The 16,670-nt window shown below is 53.1% G+C and overlaps 6 protein-coding genes across 6 annotated transcripts; 2 read left to right on the top strand and 4 right to left on the bottom strand.

Annotated features, from left to right (window-relative positions):
• Positions 1 to 1,425: 1,425 nt before the first annotated feature.
• UMAG_02955 (uncharacterized protein) lies at positions 1,426 to 2,510 on the bottom strand (the record flags this gene model as incomplete). Its single annotated transcript, XM_011391055.1, has 2 exons — positions 1,426 to 2,270; positions 2,471 to 2,510. The coding sequence occupies 2 exons, from the start codon at positions 2,508 to 2,510 to the stop codon at positions 1,426 to 1,428; spliced, it is 885 nt and encodes a 294-aa protein (XP_011389357.1).
• A 2,343-nt stretch (positions 2,511 to 4,853) lies between these two features.
• On the bottom strand, positions 4,854 to 6,428 carry UMAG_10334 (40S ribosomal protein uS3; the record flags this gene model as incomplete). Its single annotated transcript, XM_011391189.1, has 2 exons — positions 4,854 to 5,582; positions 6,396 to 6,428. The coding sequence occupies 2 exons, from the start codon at positions 6,426 to 6,428 to the stop codon at positions 4,854 to 4,856; spliced, it is 762 nt and encodes a 253-aa protein (XP_011389491.1).
• A 772-nt stretch (positions 6,429 to 7,200) lies between these two features.
• Positions 7,201 to 8,241, top strand: UMAG_02957 (uncharacterized protein; the record flags this gene model as incomplete). The annotated part of the gene is made up of 1 exon (XM_011391056.1): positions 7,201 to 8,241. One exon carries the CDS (start codon positions 7,201 to 7,203, stop codon positions 8,239 to 8,241), a length of 1,041 nt encoding a protein of 346 aa, XP_011389358.1.
• Positions 8,242 to 8,495: 254 nt separating this feature from the next.
• On the bottom strand, positions 8,496 to 11,036 carry UMAG_02958 (uncharacterized protein; the record flags this gene model as incomplete). Its single annotated transcript, XM_011391057.1, has 1 exon — positions 8,496 to 11,036. The coding sequence occupies one exon, from the start codon at positions 11,034 to 11,036 to the stop codon at positions 8,496 to 8,498; it is 2,541 nt and encodes an 846-aa protein (XP_011389359.1).
• Positions 11,037 to 12,523: 1,487 nt separating this feature from the next.
• UMAG_02959 (uncharacterized protein) lies at positions 12,524 to 13,248 on the top strand (the record flags this gene model as incomplete). Its single annotated transcript, XM_011391058.1, has 5 exons — positions 12,524 to 12,630; positions 12,727 to 12,779; positions 12,880 to 12,974; positions 13,088 to 13,106; positions 13,202 to 13,248. The coding sequence occupies 5 exons, from the start codon at positions 12,524 to 12,526 to the stop codon at positions 13,246 to 13,248; spliced, it is 321 nt and encodes a 106-aa protein (XP_011389360.1).
• Positions 13,249 to 13,643: 395 nt separating this feature from the next.
• UMAG_02960 (putative ser/thr protein phosphatase 2A regulatory subunit A) lies at positions 13,644 to 15,581 on the bottom strand (the record flags this gene model as incomplete). The annotated part of the gene is made up of 2 exons (XM_011391059.1): positions 13,644 to 15,089; positions 15,267 to 15,581. 2 exons carry the CDS (start codon positions 15,579 to 15,581, stop codon positions 13,644 to 13,646), a joined length of 1,761 nt encoding a protein of 586 aa, XP_011389361.1.
• Between the last annotated feature and the right edge of the window lie 1,089 nt (positions 15,582 to 16,670).

The following is a 16,670-nucleotide window of genomic DNA, read 5'->3' on the forward strand; positions in this document are numbered from 1 at the left end:
GTCTGCGCTGAGGAAGCTCTCTGAAGCGAAAGCGCGAGACACGACGTCGCAGCAATCTGACAATAGCGGAAGCGGATCGCAGAAATGGATGTGGTTGTGGAAGGCAGGGAAGGATGGCGGTTGAGTTGTTCACAGTCAGTCATGAGTGACACCCAAAACACAATCGTGAGTGAACCAAGCAGAAGTAGTGACGGACACGAGTCGAAAGTGCCTTAGCGTGGAAGACAAATCAACTGTGATGCACAAACTGGCAGCTCACAGCAAGTCTGTCTGTCAGTCATACGTCCATGAGTGCTGCACGTCGTCGCTGTATTATGGGCCCCTATTCACGATTTCGACTCAGACAGGCGCTGCCAGCTTAGAATCTTGAAATTCATTCAGTGCATCAACTTCTCTCTTTACTTTTCTCTCTCCTGCATTCACGATTCTTGTTTTCCTCCACACAGGGGCAAGACCAACAATCGTGAATCACGAATCACGAATCGTGAACCATGGGAATCACAAGTCGTAAGCGCACAAACTGGAAATCTGGGCGCTGGACCCCTGTCTGCTCTGACGCGACAGCGCGAGCTACAAAGCACGAGACACAAGTCACGAGTATTCACGATCAACACAAAACATCACTCGTGACTGAATCAAGGCTAGCATACATCAAGTTGGCATCCTTCGTCAGCGGCGTTTGAGCTTCTTTTGATGATTGCAAGACACTTTTCACCTACAGGCAGATAGGACACATAGGGACTAGGCAGCTGCAGGCAGACAAGTGTCTTTGTGTGAGAGCCCTGTTGACAAGCCTGGTTCCCCTTCCGTCAGTTAGCACAGCTTTACCGTCTTCAACGACTTCCAGCAGGTTGCTTTCCATCAAGCGACATCGATCTGTTTTGCTGAACAAAGCGCCAGCTCTTCTCACCGTCGCCCGTCGCCCGTCTCCCTGTTGAATTCTTTTTCCAGGCGATCGTGATCCGTGCTCATCTCAAATCATCACGACTAGCGGCAGTCACAACACGAGCTTCGTCCAGAAAGCCAATCTCTTCGAGGCAAAAGCAAGAAAAACATCACGACGAGGAGAAAGAGAAAAGAGAGAATACAGTCTGCTTTTTTGGGGGTGCGTAGCGTCGGTCGACGGATGTCAAGGGTGCAGAACGTGTGGTTTTGGGCGCCAGATTCGTGCCTCGCAACATCTCACGATCCGCTTCTTGGCGCGGACTGGACATGTGAGGTCAACAAATATGGGGAAACAGCGGAGTCTGGTTATCGTATGAGAGCGCATAAAAAACAAGGAGCGTCTTGCACGTGTACAAGCGTCAGCTCCACTTTTGACCCACATTGGGCAGCAAAATGGTGATGAAAGCATCTGCCGTCCAAGGTCGGTGTAGACGAACGGCTTATTTTGCTGCCAGCCTTGGGCCTCGCTAGACCTCAAACTTAGGCGAGCGAGGGGAAGGCGTTCTTGTCGGCAAGGTTGACCGAAACGTTGCCGCCACGGCCACCACGGCCACCACGACCGCGGCCAGCGCCACGCTCGCCACGCGCGCCGCCACGAGCACCACCGCGAGCACCGCCACGGCCGCCACGCTGAACAGCGGGCTGGTTGAAGGTCTGCTCAATGTCGAGCAGCTGCTTGCCCTCCTTCTGGGTGCGCGTCTTAGCCTTCTGAGTCTTGGTCGAGGCAAAGTAGTCGGCCTCCTCCTTCTCGTGCTTGGTCAGCTTGGCGTAGGCAGAGTCGTCGGTGGCAACCTCACGGGGAGCCTTGCTCTCAATGTTAAGCTTCTTGCCAGCCTGGGCGGCGAGGTACTGGTCGAGGGTCATGGTCTTGTCCTCCTCCTCCTCGGGCACCTTCTCGGCCTCAGCAGGCGTGGCAGTGGCGCCAGCTTCAGCACCTTCAGCCTGGGCATCGGCCTCGGCCTTTTGCTCGTTGTCGAGCTCCTTCTTGCCGTCCTCACCGCCCCAACCCTGGGCGACAGCCTTCTGAGAGTCGACGCGGTCGGTCTGCGAGTGACGGTCAAAGGCGCGGCCTCGGGGAGCACCGCGACCACGGCCACGGCCACCACGACCGCGGCTCTCGCCATTACGGGGACGGCCAGCACGGGCATCCTTTTGCTGCTCACCCTCAACAGCGTCAGCACCGGCAGCGGCACGGGGGGCACCGTTGCGGGCACCGCCGCGGCGCTGGTTGCCGGCACCGGGAATGTTGCGCTGGGGCGCAGGGGTGGCGGCAGGGGCAGCAGCCTTAGCGGGAGCGGCCTTTGGGGCGGCGACGTCGTCGTCGTCTGACAATTGGGGCAAAGGGCACAAATAGAAAGACAAATATGTCGATCAGCATGCGTGAATCCAGATAGCATTCAGGGATGTCTGCTGGCTCAGACATCGAGAAGAATACGCCAAGCTGGCTGGGCGAGCGGAAGAGCAACTTCGGTCTATGTCGGCGGCAGGCGTAGCCCGCATGTTGCCAGAAGGGGATTGTACTTACCACCAAGGATGGCGAATAGGTTCTTGGTTGCGACCGACATTGCGTACGGTCGTCTTTGATCCTTTCAGGCGTAGACTGCGGTGGTGAATCAGCGGGTGATGGTGAAGACTTATGTGTCAGTGTGCGGTGTTCTCGAGTGAAAGATAATGTGTGCTGTTGCCATGTCTTTGGTTCAGCAGTCAAGAGCAATGAGGAAGGCAAACAAAACCAAACGCGTGTTGGCATGTGTCACACATGGCTGTATACGGTCGCGTGTGCATGTGTGTAGGCATTTCCTTCACTTGTATTCTCCTCGGGGCTGCGTGGTTTGGGCCACGAGTCAATGGATCCTGTGACGTTTCGCGCGCAAAGTCGAGATTGGAGCGACCAATGCAAACCTCGGTCGATGACCAGAATGCAGGCTAGGAACCGGCTTTCGAGCAGGAAACGGCTCGCCTCACAGAACGCGGCCAACCGCGTATTACGCCTTGTCGCAACGGGTGCAAGAGGCGATGCTGGATCGGAATCGAAATGCCTGCGTAGTGCCGGACACGCTCTAAACGCCGTTTTGTCGAGAAAACATAGCGGAAGTTGGAGTTGATAGATACTAACCTTCTACAAAGGAGTGAAACGCGGCAAGAGTCTGGAAGAGGCGAAAAAGAAAGTCGAAACACGGCGGGCCAAGACAGGAACAAGACAGGAACGAGTCAGTCGAGATGTTTTTGCCAATCGAAAAGAGAGATGTCCAAGCAGAAGCTGGTAGAACCGAACGAGGTTGGAATTTAGTAATGCTAGCCTTGTTGTACCTGGCTAGAGGTACAACACTGCAGCAAGACTAGATCGGACGAGGAAGAAGTGTAGGTTCGATCGCTCGGCTTGCTGTGAATGGTCGGCTTCTGATCGTAGCTCCCAGTGGCTCCCCGTTACGTAAAGAGATGACGGAAGAGGTTGCTGCTGAAACTGAATCGTGGGCTCTGCCAAAATGTCGAAGAGCGAGCTGACCATCACCTTCTTGTATTCCCACCTTCGAAGTACACGCTCCCAAATTGAAAGCGTTGTAATGACCACGTTGGCTGCTGCTGAGACTGACTTGTTGTTGATAGGGGTATGAAACGTACTTTCCGTGATAGGAACAAGGTGTAAAGAATACGAGACACCAGAAAGCAAAGGTGAAGAAAGATGGGAAGGAGAATGTGTGTGGTATGGGACGCTCTTGCTGTCAAGCTGGCCTCAGACGAAACCAAGACGACGACAGCCAAGCTGGCTTTCTGCCTTTTGCTCCTTTGCTCTTTCGGTCTGCGATGTTCTTCTTTTTCTGTCTGCTCTGCCATTCTGCTCTTCTTTCGCTTCAGAAAGCGACTCTCCCGCATTATTTGGCGAAAAGAGTTACTGTCGTTCTTTCTTTCGACTGGCTTGGCTGCTTGCTGCTGGCTGGCGGCTGGCTGCTGATTCCCAGCAACTTACGGCCAGTGAGCTAAATACAAATTTTCCCTGTTTTGTATTCAAACCGCCAGTGGTTATTAGCAATCGAATTTCTGACCTTGAAGCCTCTCTTTCGAATCGAATTGCTTCAAACGACACAGGCGAATCGATTTGTTGTTTTTAGCAGGTTGATCAACCTCTCTTCTTCGTACGAGTCTCTCTGGCTCCTCAACGTCAAGTTGGCGATCACCTCTTGCGACGCAAACTGCATCTTTGCCGATCAAGCGAATGTTGGATGCACACCAAAGCTGCAATCATGTCACCTTGTATTGTTTCTTGATGTACGAATGTCGAGTAATGCTTATAAGATGCTGCCGGGTATGGTCGCACGACCTCTCTCCGACTTGTTTATTGCGGGTCCGCTTTCAGACATGGCCGCAGCAGCAGCATTCGTGATTCGTGATTCGTGATTCACGATTCACGAGTTCAGCTAAGTTAACTACCACTGAAACTCTTTGCGTCTGTGAATAATGAGACGGTCTAACAGCTTGAATCAAGCGTCGCCCGTGAAACACGAATCACGAATCGTAAAGGTTCAGAGTTTGCTGCGTTATGCTGACCTCTCCACCTGTCTATCTGGCTTTCAGTTTCAGTGGCATCATGCAGGCCACTCAGGCTGTCTTTCTTGCTCTGGACCTGGTCCAAACAAGGGGGACATTGCACGCAATGTCGATGCATCCATTCCAGGACACAAACGGTCAAGACGTGACACAGCGGCAGAGAGGATAGGCAACACGGCACAATGGGCCATCGATGATATTTTTGTGGTCTTTGCGAACATCACGCTGGGGACCAGCCCAAAAGGGACGCATCAGAATGCGCTCGAAAGTACAAGAAAAGGGGGGAAAGTAAGGGAGCTTGGGGCAAGAGAGAGTGCGAGATATGTAAAAAGGGGGTACAACGCCAACGACCGTTGCTGCTATCAGAAGGCAGCCTCAGGCTGAGCCTCGGCAGCGGGGGCAGCAGGAGCAGCGGGAGCAGCAACCTCAGCGGGAGCGTTTCGCGACTCGGAAACGGGGGCAGAGATGGGAGCCTCCTCCTTGGGCTCGAGGATGGTGACGGCGTCGGGGAGGGGGAAGGGCTTGCCAGCGCGTCCTTCGGGGTCCCAGCCCTGCATGATCTTGACCTTGATACCAAGAACACCCTGCTTCATCAGAACGTGACGAACGGCCTCGTCAACGAAGTCTTTGACAGGCTGACCGGAGTGGATCATGAAACCGTCGGTGAACTTCATCGACTTGGCACGGGCAGCACGCAGCTTACCCGAGATAACGACCTCACAACCCTTGGCGCCCGACTCCATAACGAAGCGGAGCACACCGTAGGCGGCACGTCGGACGGCAAGGCCACCGAGGAGCTTGTAGCGCAGAGACTCGCACTGGGCAACGGCGTGGAGACCACGGTTCTGCACCTTCTCGGCGTAGAGCTCGAGCGAGTTGTCGGGGAACTTGAATCGCTTCTGGACGAGAGCGGTGAGCTCACGGATACGACGGCCCTTGTCACCAAGAACCTCCTGGGTGTGGGTGGCGCGGATGATGATCTCGGTGCGGGCGTGCGTAACACGTACCTCACATCCAGAGTATCCTTCCTCGGAAAGCTCACGAGTGAAGAACTCGTTGAGCTCGGCGGCGAAAACACCGTCAGCGACAAACTGAAGATGAGGCAAACCAAAGAATGAAAGAAGAGTCAGAATGTGGCTGCTGTGATGCGCTGACTGAAAAAAAACGTTGGCTCTCTCTGCTATGCTCGGTACGACCTCTACGTCACGAAATGCGTTGTGATGCGACGCAATGCTGAGTTCAGGTGATCGGAAAGTCGAGTCGCTCAAGTGACAAAGCACTAGCATGGCTGAGTTCGATTTGTGAGGTGGTGCACGACTCAGTGCAGCTGAATCCCCTTCATAGATGTCCTTGATCCGAAGCCGAGTGCCAAATTGCAACAACCGGTGTACAGGTAGTCCAGACATGGCGCCAAGTCAACTGTACAGGTGAGTTTGTACAAAGACGGAACAGCTGTTTGCGTCTTAGCTCCTACTAAAACATGGTGGCCGAAAGTGGAATATTCTGGTGGCTGATCAGATCCTGAGGTGTGTGGAAACAGGCCCATTCGATAATGTGCTGTGGGCCGAACAGGTCTACTTCGCTGGTGCGGCCCTTGGAGATGCTTTCTGAAGAACGATGGCGATTGCTGAACGAAACATTTGTCATATACGGATCCGCCATGATTGCGTTTGATGAATGCTTCAAGCAACACATCTGAGTCGGTGTTGAGAATTCGTGTTGAGCCCAATGCGAGCCAAATCCATCTATCTGAATGTGACAAACTTATGTCGACGGGATGAAACTGGCTGTCTTCGCATCCTGGGGGTGTTGTGTGCCAATGTCGGTCTGATGCATGCTCATTCCGTAATGTTGAGGTTCACAGCTGCGAGAGAGCGTACGTTGAGGTGATGTTGGTGCCTTACCTTTCTCTTCTTGGAAATGTTAGCGGAAGCCATCTTGAAGATATGTGTGGTGGTGGTTGATTGATAGCGACGACGACGATCTCGAAACCTTGAACCTCGGCCAGAACGCACGCACAATGAGGCACACACAGACAGAAACGCGGTGGCAGCTTGGCTTCCACCTTCGACCTTTCTCTTCGCAGCTTAGCTTGCTCAACGGGCTCTCCAACAAGATGTAACTTGCGCGCCAGCTGCTGCAGGCAAACACCTGAACAACTTGCCACAGATCCACACGAACATAATTGAACACAAGTCATTATTTCGCAGGGCACACAGAGCGGTGTTCTGCTTGTCTGAGGCCTTCCCAGGAACTGGCGAGAAAGCAAGATATTCGAAAAAGCTTTAGCATCTTCAGAGCTTGTATTCGGCCGATCTTTACAGTGTCATCACGTGTTTTAAATGCGATCGAAAGCAAAGAAAGGAAAGAAAAAAATCGTATCGGGCTTGTCACCGGGTTTTGCCGAATTTCGCGAATACGCTGACCTCACGTAGACGGGCCTTAACACCAAATTGCTTATCAAATGTGTCACCGCACAAGCCACCCACCTTCGTGATTCGTGTGGGTCGTGATTGACGTTGAGCTGCAGGGTCCAGCGCCGTACCTTGAGGAGGCCCATGTGACGTGCTGAGTCAAGGTGGCGCTGACATAGCTCTATCTCGGCTCTGGGTCTATCCATCTAGTGGACGTATTCGTGAGCCTTAAACATTGATCACCGCCATCATTGAAGCCTCTAGATCCACATTCGGACTTGGTCGCATCGTCATTATGGCTCTGACACGAAAAGCAACGCACGCGGGCAGCTGGTACACCGACGATCCAAGGGAGCTCGATGAGTGCCTCACCGAATGGCTATCCGACGTCCAGCCCGACAACCTGCTCTCTCCGCTCTCGGTTTGTTCAGACTCCTCTTGCTCTTCTTCTAGCAGCGAGTCTCTTGCATTACCCATTTCATCGAATCGAGCGATCATCGGTCCACACGCTGGCTACTCTTACTCGGGTCCAGCAGCAGCGTACGCCTACCGAACCATCGACACCTCTGCAATCAAAACAGTGTTTATCCTCGGACCCTCTCATCATGTCTATCTCGACGGATGTGCCGTCTCTGCTTGTTCCTCCTACGAGACCCCGTTGGGGAACCTTCCGATCAACCGCTCGGTTACACACGAACTGTTATCAACGGGGAGATTTTCCACCATGTCTAAAACCGAAGACGAAGACGAGCACAGTATCGAGATGCATCTTCCTTATATCTACAAGGTATTTAAAGGTACAGGTATCCAAATCGTGCCAATTCTGGTAGGAGCCATCAATACAGCCAGAGAGAACGAATTTGGCAAACTGCTGGCAAAGTATCTCAATGATCCCGAAAATTTCTTCGTAGTATCGAGCGATTTCTGTCATTGGGGCTCCAGGTTTCGCTATACGTACTACAAGCCTTGTGGTTCGAATATTGCGATGAATTTGACCAGCAGATCGTCAAGGTCCATGTTTGAAGGGAAACCGATCCATCAGAGCATTAGAGAGCTGGACGAGGCCGGGATTCTGGCTATCACATATCCTTGGTCACGAGACCGGCAAAAGACAGCGGAAGACGCGAGACTGGCTTTTGCCAAGTATCTGAGCGAAACAAAGAATACGGTTTGTGGTAGACATCCCATCGGGGTCCTGCTAGCCGCTCTTGCAGAGCTGGAGAGAAGGGGACAAAAGACTGAATGCAGATTCACGAGGTACGAACAGAGTAGTCAATGTACGACACCTCAGGAGTCATCCGTTTCATATGCGTCTGCGTTTGTTCGCTTCGTGTAGGTGAGCCTGTCTCACCAAAAGGCCCAGCTCTCACTCAAGCATGTCATGCTTGAAAGCCCGCATACAAAACCCCGCCACCGTCGATCGTGTCCCATCATCCGATTAAATCTCAGATCACAGACCACCAAGTCGTCACTGTCGTAATGAACAATTCATAACCCCCGTAGCCATCATAGGCCATGGCCGGCTCGAAAGAATTGGATGAGAACGACTAAATCTTTTCACAAACGCGAGTGCGACAGGTTTGACATGCTTCACATACCAGCTTGACCCGGGTTTGGCTGAGCAGCTTGCGACTGAAGCTCTTGCAGCTTTTCCGCCAGTCTCTGGGCTTCATTCACAATCACCGCTTCGTCCACCCAGGCGCCCTTGAACGTCTCAGCACGTCGCATCTCCTCCGCAGTGAAACTCGACACAGAGCCTCCTGCGCCGGGTACCGGGTTATTGCCCAAAATCGCATCCAAGTCACGCGCCTGGCTAGCGATCCAGGTCCTCAGATGACCCTGCGGATCCTTTGCAAACGCAGCCAAAAAGTCCCTCGCACTAGCACGGTTACGAATCGTGGCAGCCGCTTGCGCGATTTTGTCATCCAGTTCAGCAATCTCTCTGGAAGTAGCATCGTTGGTCGTGTCGAACTGTGCTAGGACGTTATGCTGCTTCTGTCGAATGGCAAGATCTTCCAGATCGAGCTCAATATCGTACGCCGTCGAGTGCTTGTATTCGGCCTTGTCGGTGCGCACCCAGTACTCGATGACGATGGGTTGAGCGGGGTGAAGATGTCGGTTGACCACTTCAGGCATGTGGTGGAAGTTGATCGTGTCTGTGTTGAAGAGCGAGCGGAGCGCAGAGTCACACTTGACCTTTTTGCGATCTGTCTCGTCCAGCAGCTTCTTTTCTTTGACGTACGACCACAAAGCCGAGATGACGCCGGCACGCGACTCCTCACGAATGTCAAGCAACGAACCTAGCTCAGGAGAGAGCGAGTAGCGCTCCGGGGTATATGCAGGATAGAGCACGATCTTGACCTTGGTGGGCACATTACCCTTGCGTTTGATCTCGAACCCGTCCAACGCCGGCTCGGCACTGGCAACTAAAGGCGCCTCCATACCCTGGGTACCTCCAAGACCTCCAGCTCCTCCACCGGCCTGCATGCCACTCGCAGGTGCGACCGAGGGCACGGGACGGTGCCATTCGACTATGTTGCTACCATCGGGGTACAGGGAAGGGTCGCGCATCAGCTCGACAACGCATGTCTTGATGAGGTTGCTGAACTTGTGCGCACCCGTGCGGTTGATGCTCGCCTGTGCCGATAAAGCTGTGTTGGCGCGCGATTTGAACGAGGGCTCCAATAGACGACCTTCGATGCGGAGCGTCCAGGAGGGCACGGCGTCCTCCTCCTTGCTGTCAGCCGCATCCTTATCGCCTTCCACCTTGACTTCGGCCCCATCCGCGGTCTCTACAGATGGCGCAGAGTCCTTGACCTTCTGCTTTTCGGCCAGCTGAAATGGCTGATTGGCGCACGTGTTGCTCAAGAAGATGCGCAGCGTGCGCTTGATCTTGGGAGGTCGCGAGAGTCCATCGGTGAGCTCAGCACGTTTCCTCGCGACGGTCCAGTCGAGATTCTTTTCGATGCGCTGCAGGTCTGAGTAGAAGGCTGATTCCGGGACCTGACGCTTCAAAGAAGGAGGCAGGCTGCGGTCGGTAGGACGACCACGTTTCAACCCACGAAAGCCTTGACCCACCAGCACGTCCTGCGCATTCTTTCTGCGTAGGATATGAGCCTGTTGCTGTGCTTGCGCCTGCGCCTGTTGTGCTTGTGCCATTTGCATTTGCATCTGCATCTGCATTTGGTGTTGGGCTTGCGCCTGTGCCTGTGTATGAGCCTGCGACTGTGTCATTGGAGCTTGAGTGTCCATCCTGTAGTGAGCAGCGGGGTGCAATTGATTGAACAGTGGGTACGGATGCAAGCTGAAGGCGTGTCTCAGCTGCGAGTGCTCTCTAAAAACGCCTCGGTGGGATGCAATCGAGGGTGTTGGAAGAGTTTGCAATGGAAAGGTTTGCTCTGACACCTCGGGTGAGAGATGAGAACCCGGTTTGATCAGCGCCAGCGTTGAACCTCGAGAGAGGCACTGTTCACGATGAGATTCGGCTTGAACCGATGCAAAAGTGCCTTGAAAGCGTAATGAATCAAGCGTTCGCTGGTGATGAACGCGCGACTGATGCCTTGCAAGAGGCGAGCTAGGAAGCGATGCTGCGTGATTGTAGTGGCCCGAGACCAGGTGCGAAGGAAGCGGACGGAGAGGAAAGGTGTCGCTTGAATCAAGGGATGTGGGAGCACCGAATCGAGAAGATAAGAGGACTGGTTGACGTGCGATGGATGCAGAGGCTGCGGCAGCCAAATCGACCGATGATCTTGTGCGACGAGAAGCTGTGTATGATTGCGATGGCGCGCTCCTCTTGCAACTAAGCCTTGTAGTTTCACCCTGCTTCGGTGATGGTTCCGAGGCAGACGATGAAGGTACGGATGAGAGCGAGGAGGAAGAATCACGTGTGCAACTGCCCAGAAGTTGTTGCTGTTGGTGATGAAGCTGCTGTTGTCGCGAAAGATTTGAGGGTGGTGGTGGTGAGGAAGCGAGATCAGGGAACTGCAAAGGAGTCGCAACTGACGAGGTGCACTCAGGTGCAGAGGTAAGAAGCTCCGAAGGCAAGGTGGAAGCGGATGCAGGGTCGACAGGTAAGTGTGATGGTTTTGGCGAAGGCTGCGAATTGCGTTCGTGAGCTTGATGGTTAGCCATGGCGTACATGTCCATCCAGGCCTATGCGCCGCCTAGATCGATCCGTCGAATTTGGGATGTGAGATCGTACGGCACACCTTTTTTTTTCGCGTTCTAGGCTCAAGCTTGTCTATCTGTTCGCGTCTCTCCACGTTGACGAGCCTCGCGTCTGAGTCGAGGGGTCTTGTTCTGCCAAATCTTGGCCAGAAGAAGGGGGTTGTCAGAACCAGAAGAAGGGGGTTCTTTCTGACAATCAGAACCAATTTTGCACTTAGCAGAGTCGCGACCCACAAGCAGTCGGCGCTGCGTTGGCGTCTGTAGCACGCAGTGCTAGGGCTTTTATTCCTTGGCTGCTGAGATATGGATATATCTCTCAACTCGATGCCCTCACCAGGCGCGTCTCACCGCGCAGATTGGAGTTCCACGCTGCGTCTGGTGCAACTCACTGAAGAGATCCCCGTACAACTCCACCTCTCTTTGACAGTACCGAAGCGAGGAGGCGAGGAGAGGGACACTGAGACTCAATCGAGAGGATGCCTCACGATTCTTCACAGCAAGCGTAGACCGAGTTGTGTAGCAGGGCCTCAAAACTCTGTGACTACTGCTAGGCGGATCGGGAGGAAGAGGAGGACACTGGGCACGATCCACCGATAGTCTGGGGCCAACAGGTGGAAACTCTGCAGCTGACTAGCAAGGGCCCAGATTGGGTCAGGGCAATGTTGAGTGGTTGAGGGCCAGCAGCTCACGGGCAAGGCTGCGAGAGGCGTCTCGACACGGCGGTGGCAGAGGCGAGAGAGTCTCTCGTCGGAGTAGCAATGTGTCTCGGTCAGCAGAAGTAGGGGCCCATAGGCAGAGGTGTATGAGAGAGGGTAGTTAAGCGAGCTGCAAACTGCGCCCCGTCAAGTTCTCAAAAGCGCGCTGCTTTGGATGAATCGGAGCAAAATTACCACCGTCGCGAAACTGGTGATCGAAGTTGATTCGTGCGAGTGAAATCGATGCTTGGACTTGAACCATTCCACATTCATTTCGATCATTTCGCCTTCGTCACTCATTTCAACGTCTTCCTCCCAGGTGTCAATGGTAACGGACCTCCAGAATACATTTGCTCGGCGCCGTGCGAGAAAGACTAGCAAAGGACCCATTTTAGGATGAGCTAATCGACTTCGAAAGGGTCGTCTAATCGCGTCTCTAACGTTAGCTGTATGCCCTCTGCTCACCGTTTGGCGCGGATCGACAAGCCGCATCGTTGAGAGTCGTGAGTCGTTAGTGTTGGGTCGCATAGCGCAATCACGATTTGTGCTTTCTGGGGGCAGCCTTTTTTTGTATTTTGGCATGACATGCGTGAAAACATCAGGAAACGTCATGCGCACTGTCCAGCTTTGCCATTTTGATACACTCGATCGAGAGTAGATCCACTCTGGCATTTATCACATTCCCGCTCACATTTCTATCTCTTCAACACCACATCCCACATCCTGTCCCACTCTCATCGTTATACAAAGTCAACCATGTCTGCCGAAGCCAAATTCAACAAGGCTGTGTCCATCGTCGGTTCGCTCCCCAAGGATGGGCCCGTCCAACCTACGCAGGATGATCAGCTCACATTCTACGGCCTGTAAGCATCTAACACCTACTTCTTCCACCTCTGCTTACCATTTTACTGACTGCGGGCAACCTTTCTTTTTCTGGTATGGGTGTGGTACGAATCCAGCTACAAGCAGGCCACCGTCGGTGATGTCACCTCCAAGAGGCCCGGCATGTTCGGTATGTTCCTTTCAACTTCATCCTGTTTCGTACTCTCAGAGTTGGGATCATAGGCTGATACGCTCTTCGTTTGCGATTTCTTGCCCTGTGATGGTGTCAGACTTGGCTGGCAAGTACAAGTGGGACGCCTGGAACAAGAACCAGGGCATGTCCAAGGAGGATGCTCAGCAGGCTTACGTTGATGCTCTTCTCGAGGTACGTAGTAGCCCATCATCTCCTCCGTTTCACAATCCATTTTCTGGACCAAATTCTAACCCGTCTTTCCACCCTGTCGCGTATTGACGCTGTTGGACATGGCCTATTCATAGATTCTGAAGAAGCACGAAGGTGAGTTCCCTCGTCTACAGAACCATCTTGTTCGCCTCCTTGAACAAATTATTCACCTTTTCTTTTCTCTGTCATGTTCACTGGTCTCTGCACAGACGAAGGAGACTCTGCTCAGTACATCGAGCAGATTCAGAACGCCTAAAGTTTGTCGATGGCTACCTTTCGTTGGCACCGTTTCGAATTTTACACTCGACGAAGCTTCCTCTGCTATTTGACACTGTGAAATGGCCGTGTCTGTGTATCCGTTTTGATGTGCAGGATTTAGATCCCATCTTAGTGATTGGCTATTTTTAAAAAAAGGCACCATAAAGGAGGTTGAGAAAATGACCGTTTAAATCATACTGATATAACGGTTGACACTCGCTTGGCCTTCACACACGATCAAGATCCCACAAGCATCAACTAGTACCGCCGCAGCCTTTGCAAAATCGGATACGATTTGACAAATCTGGTGAGAACACAATCGGGACGTGTATGAGGTGAACAAGCAGACTGAAGATTCCTTCGATTTCAACATCTTTTTTCACTCGACCATCCTTACGACTCAGCATCGAGTGCCTTCTGAGCAAAGAACCTCACATCGGCATCCGAATCCTCCTTCAACTTTTCCAGAGCTGGAGAGATCTTGCTCTTGATCACCTCGTTCCCCTCGGGCGTCTTGACTAACACACTGGAAAGCACTTCGAACGCCTTGGCCACGTTGAAGCGAATGTTGGGAATGGGATCGCTCACCATGGGCAGCACCGTCTCGAGCACATCCCCTGTGATGGCGGGTGTGTCGAGGGAAGGTGCCATCGTGGTGATGGCAAAGATCGTAGTCATGCGGTAAAGGTAGTTCGGGTGTGTGCCCATCTGAAGCACCTTGGGGATGATGGTCTGTCTTGCCCATGCTACGCCAAAGACGTCCGTCAACTTTTTGAGGTTGACCGTGGCCGCCTCGCGAATGCTGAACACGGTGTCACCAAGCCACGACATGCAAAGGTTGCTCAACTGCTCGTCGAAGAATTGCACACCGAGCTGGTTGGCCAGCAAGGGAATGTACTCGATGATGGCCTGTCGAACGCGCCACTGCTTGTCCTCTGCCAGCTCGACGATGGCCGGGAGCAACGACTGCGAGAGAAGGTCGATGCCGATCACCTCGTTGACCTGCTCCAACTTGGAGATGATATTGAGACGCACATCTGGGAACTCATCCTTGAGCAGCTGGAGGAACAAGGGCAACAGGTGCTCGATCGTAGCCTCCTTGCCAAGCAAGGGAGCCATGCCGGAGATCTGCATGCCCAGCGCGGCACGAACGTGCTGAGAGTTATCGCCCGCGAGATCGCGAACACAGGGCATGAGACGCGCGAGGATAATGTCTTGATCAACGAGCTTGGCAAAGCCGGGAATTTGGCCAGCACCCGCTGTTCGCACTTCGGCTTCGTTGTCCTTGAGCAGGTGGACGAACGCCATGACAAGCTCGTCTCGTACCACATCTTCCCCTACAGCAGAAGCCAGCTTGACAAAGTGATCCGCAACCATGTATCGTACCCTCCAGCTCTTGTCCTGGACAGCGCTGCGGATGGAAGGCAGCAGGTAGTTCTTGGACTCATCGTGGTTAAGCGACTCCGCGATGGCGATTAAGTCCTGCACGGTGAGCAGACGCACTGAGTCCTGGTCATCCGAGGAAAGTTTTCGGTAGAGTGGGATGATGTCCGAAACCACCAGTTCCTTGGAGAGGTTTTTGGCGAAAGGACCGAGATCGCGGGCGGCAGCCCGTCGGACCATGGGGGTATCGTCGTTGCAGAGGGCAGTGAACATCTTGCGAAGCTCTTCTTGTGTCGTGGGCTTGGCTTTAGGGTAGACTGCAGAAAAGAGCGAGGTGGAGCTGGTTCGAGATGTGAACCAGTCACCGCCAGAAAGTCGCTTCAAGAGAGGAATGTAGTGCTCTTCAATCTGAGCTTCAGACAGAACTTCGGCGATCTTGACAATCGATTCGGCTGCCTGTCATATCACAAAGCAAGGTCAGCAAGACAGACGTCAGTATCAAAGGGGCGAATACAGCAGAGCCATGTAGCCACAGTGAGACGAAGGACAGGTCAGAGCTCATCAGATTGCGACGCCCCACAAACTGCGACAGCCCCTTAGGCTCTAGTTCTGAGGACTACTGGTTTTACTCACCTTTTCGCGAACTACGCTCTCCTCTACTGCAGCAAGATTCTCGAGAGGGCCGAGCAAGAGGTGCGCATATGGTGGACCTCCCAAGTACTCTACGAAACCGGAGCCAAGCTCTTGCGCCAGAGCGAGCAGGACCTCGTCTTCATCGTCGAGCGAATCCTGGAGGAAAGGGATAAGTTCGTCACGAGCGCGCTCAGGTCCGAGCGCGAGCGCGATCGTGGAGATGCGGTGGATGGCATTCAAGCGCAGCGTGACATCATCGGATTTCAGCTCATCGATCAAGATGGCGATGGGAAATAGCTGCTCGTCTGCCTCCATACTGGCAGAGGATCTCTATCAGTGAGGCTGGAATGTCGAGTATTGAAAGATGCGGTTGTCGTGGCGAATGCCGTCGAGGTGCAAGTCTTGGAATCGATGTGAATACTCAGTAACACGCACCGAGAGAGCTAGCTCGAGGATGCGATGCTAGTCTCCGCAAAGTGGAAGGGGAAATGGATGGACGTAGTTGTAGTGGCCTGGCGAGCGATGGATGTGCAAAGACTCTCGTGTTTCTGCTGTCAACTGGCCAAGCGTGTCCAATGTGCGAATGCGAAGGCGACGGAGAAGCGCAAGGTGTTTTATACGGTGCCAACAAAGTACACGAATGCTGGTGTAAGTATCGAAAGGGTGTAGAGATGGTGGACAGAAGTATGTAAGAATGGTTAAACGGTCAACGAATTGACGCGATGATTCGCGCTTGCTTTGACGAGCAGCACCAACAGAATGAACACGCAACTGTGAACGAGGCGACGTAAATCGAACAACTCACACCCACGACCAGTTCGTCAGAGCACAGAGTAAGTAGTCGTGAGTAAATCTGTCAATAGCCGGCCAAACTGCCCGACTCGACAAACGCAGCCAACTCGCCTGGTTCTGCCATGTTCTGCCTCCTTTTTCGCTCACACTCCCAACTGCCAGCCACACACAGCCCAAAGCCCGTGCGTGCGTCGAATCGTGAATATTCACGATGGTGAAATACAAAATCCTTCTTATCAATCACGAAAAACGCGTAATATTGTGAATCCATCCAATCGTGAATCACGAATCGTGATTGTTTTTCATGGCTCACGTAAATCACGAATCACGAATCGTGTACAAGGAATCGTGAATTGAATTATGGAAAGTGTTAGACCAGTTGGTCGTAGCTTAGAGACAATCACGAATCGTGTTAAAACGTATCACGGCCGACAAAGGGCAGAGGGTCTTTGCATCGGCTAACCGCGTCACGTCCAAGCTAGGTATGCATGTTGTATTTACCTTTCATCTTCATCGGCGACTTGTCCATAACCCTTCTGCGTCACTTTCACTACCCTCAGCCTGCTTCGCACTAATCATCTCGGTGGGCGTCGACCGTATCAGAATCCTGCA

Source organism: Mycosarcoma maydis, chromosome 7, assembly GCF_000328475.2.
Source record: "Mycosarcoma maydis chromosome 7, whole genome shotgun sequence".
Taxonomy (NCBI): domain Eukaryota; kingdom Fungi; phylum Basidiomycota; class Ustilaginomycetes; order Ustilaginales; genus Mycosarcoma; species Mycosarcoma maydis.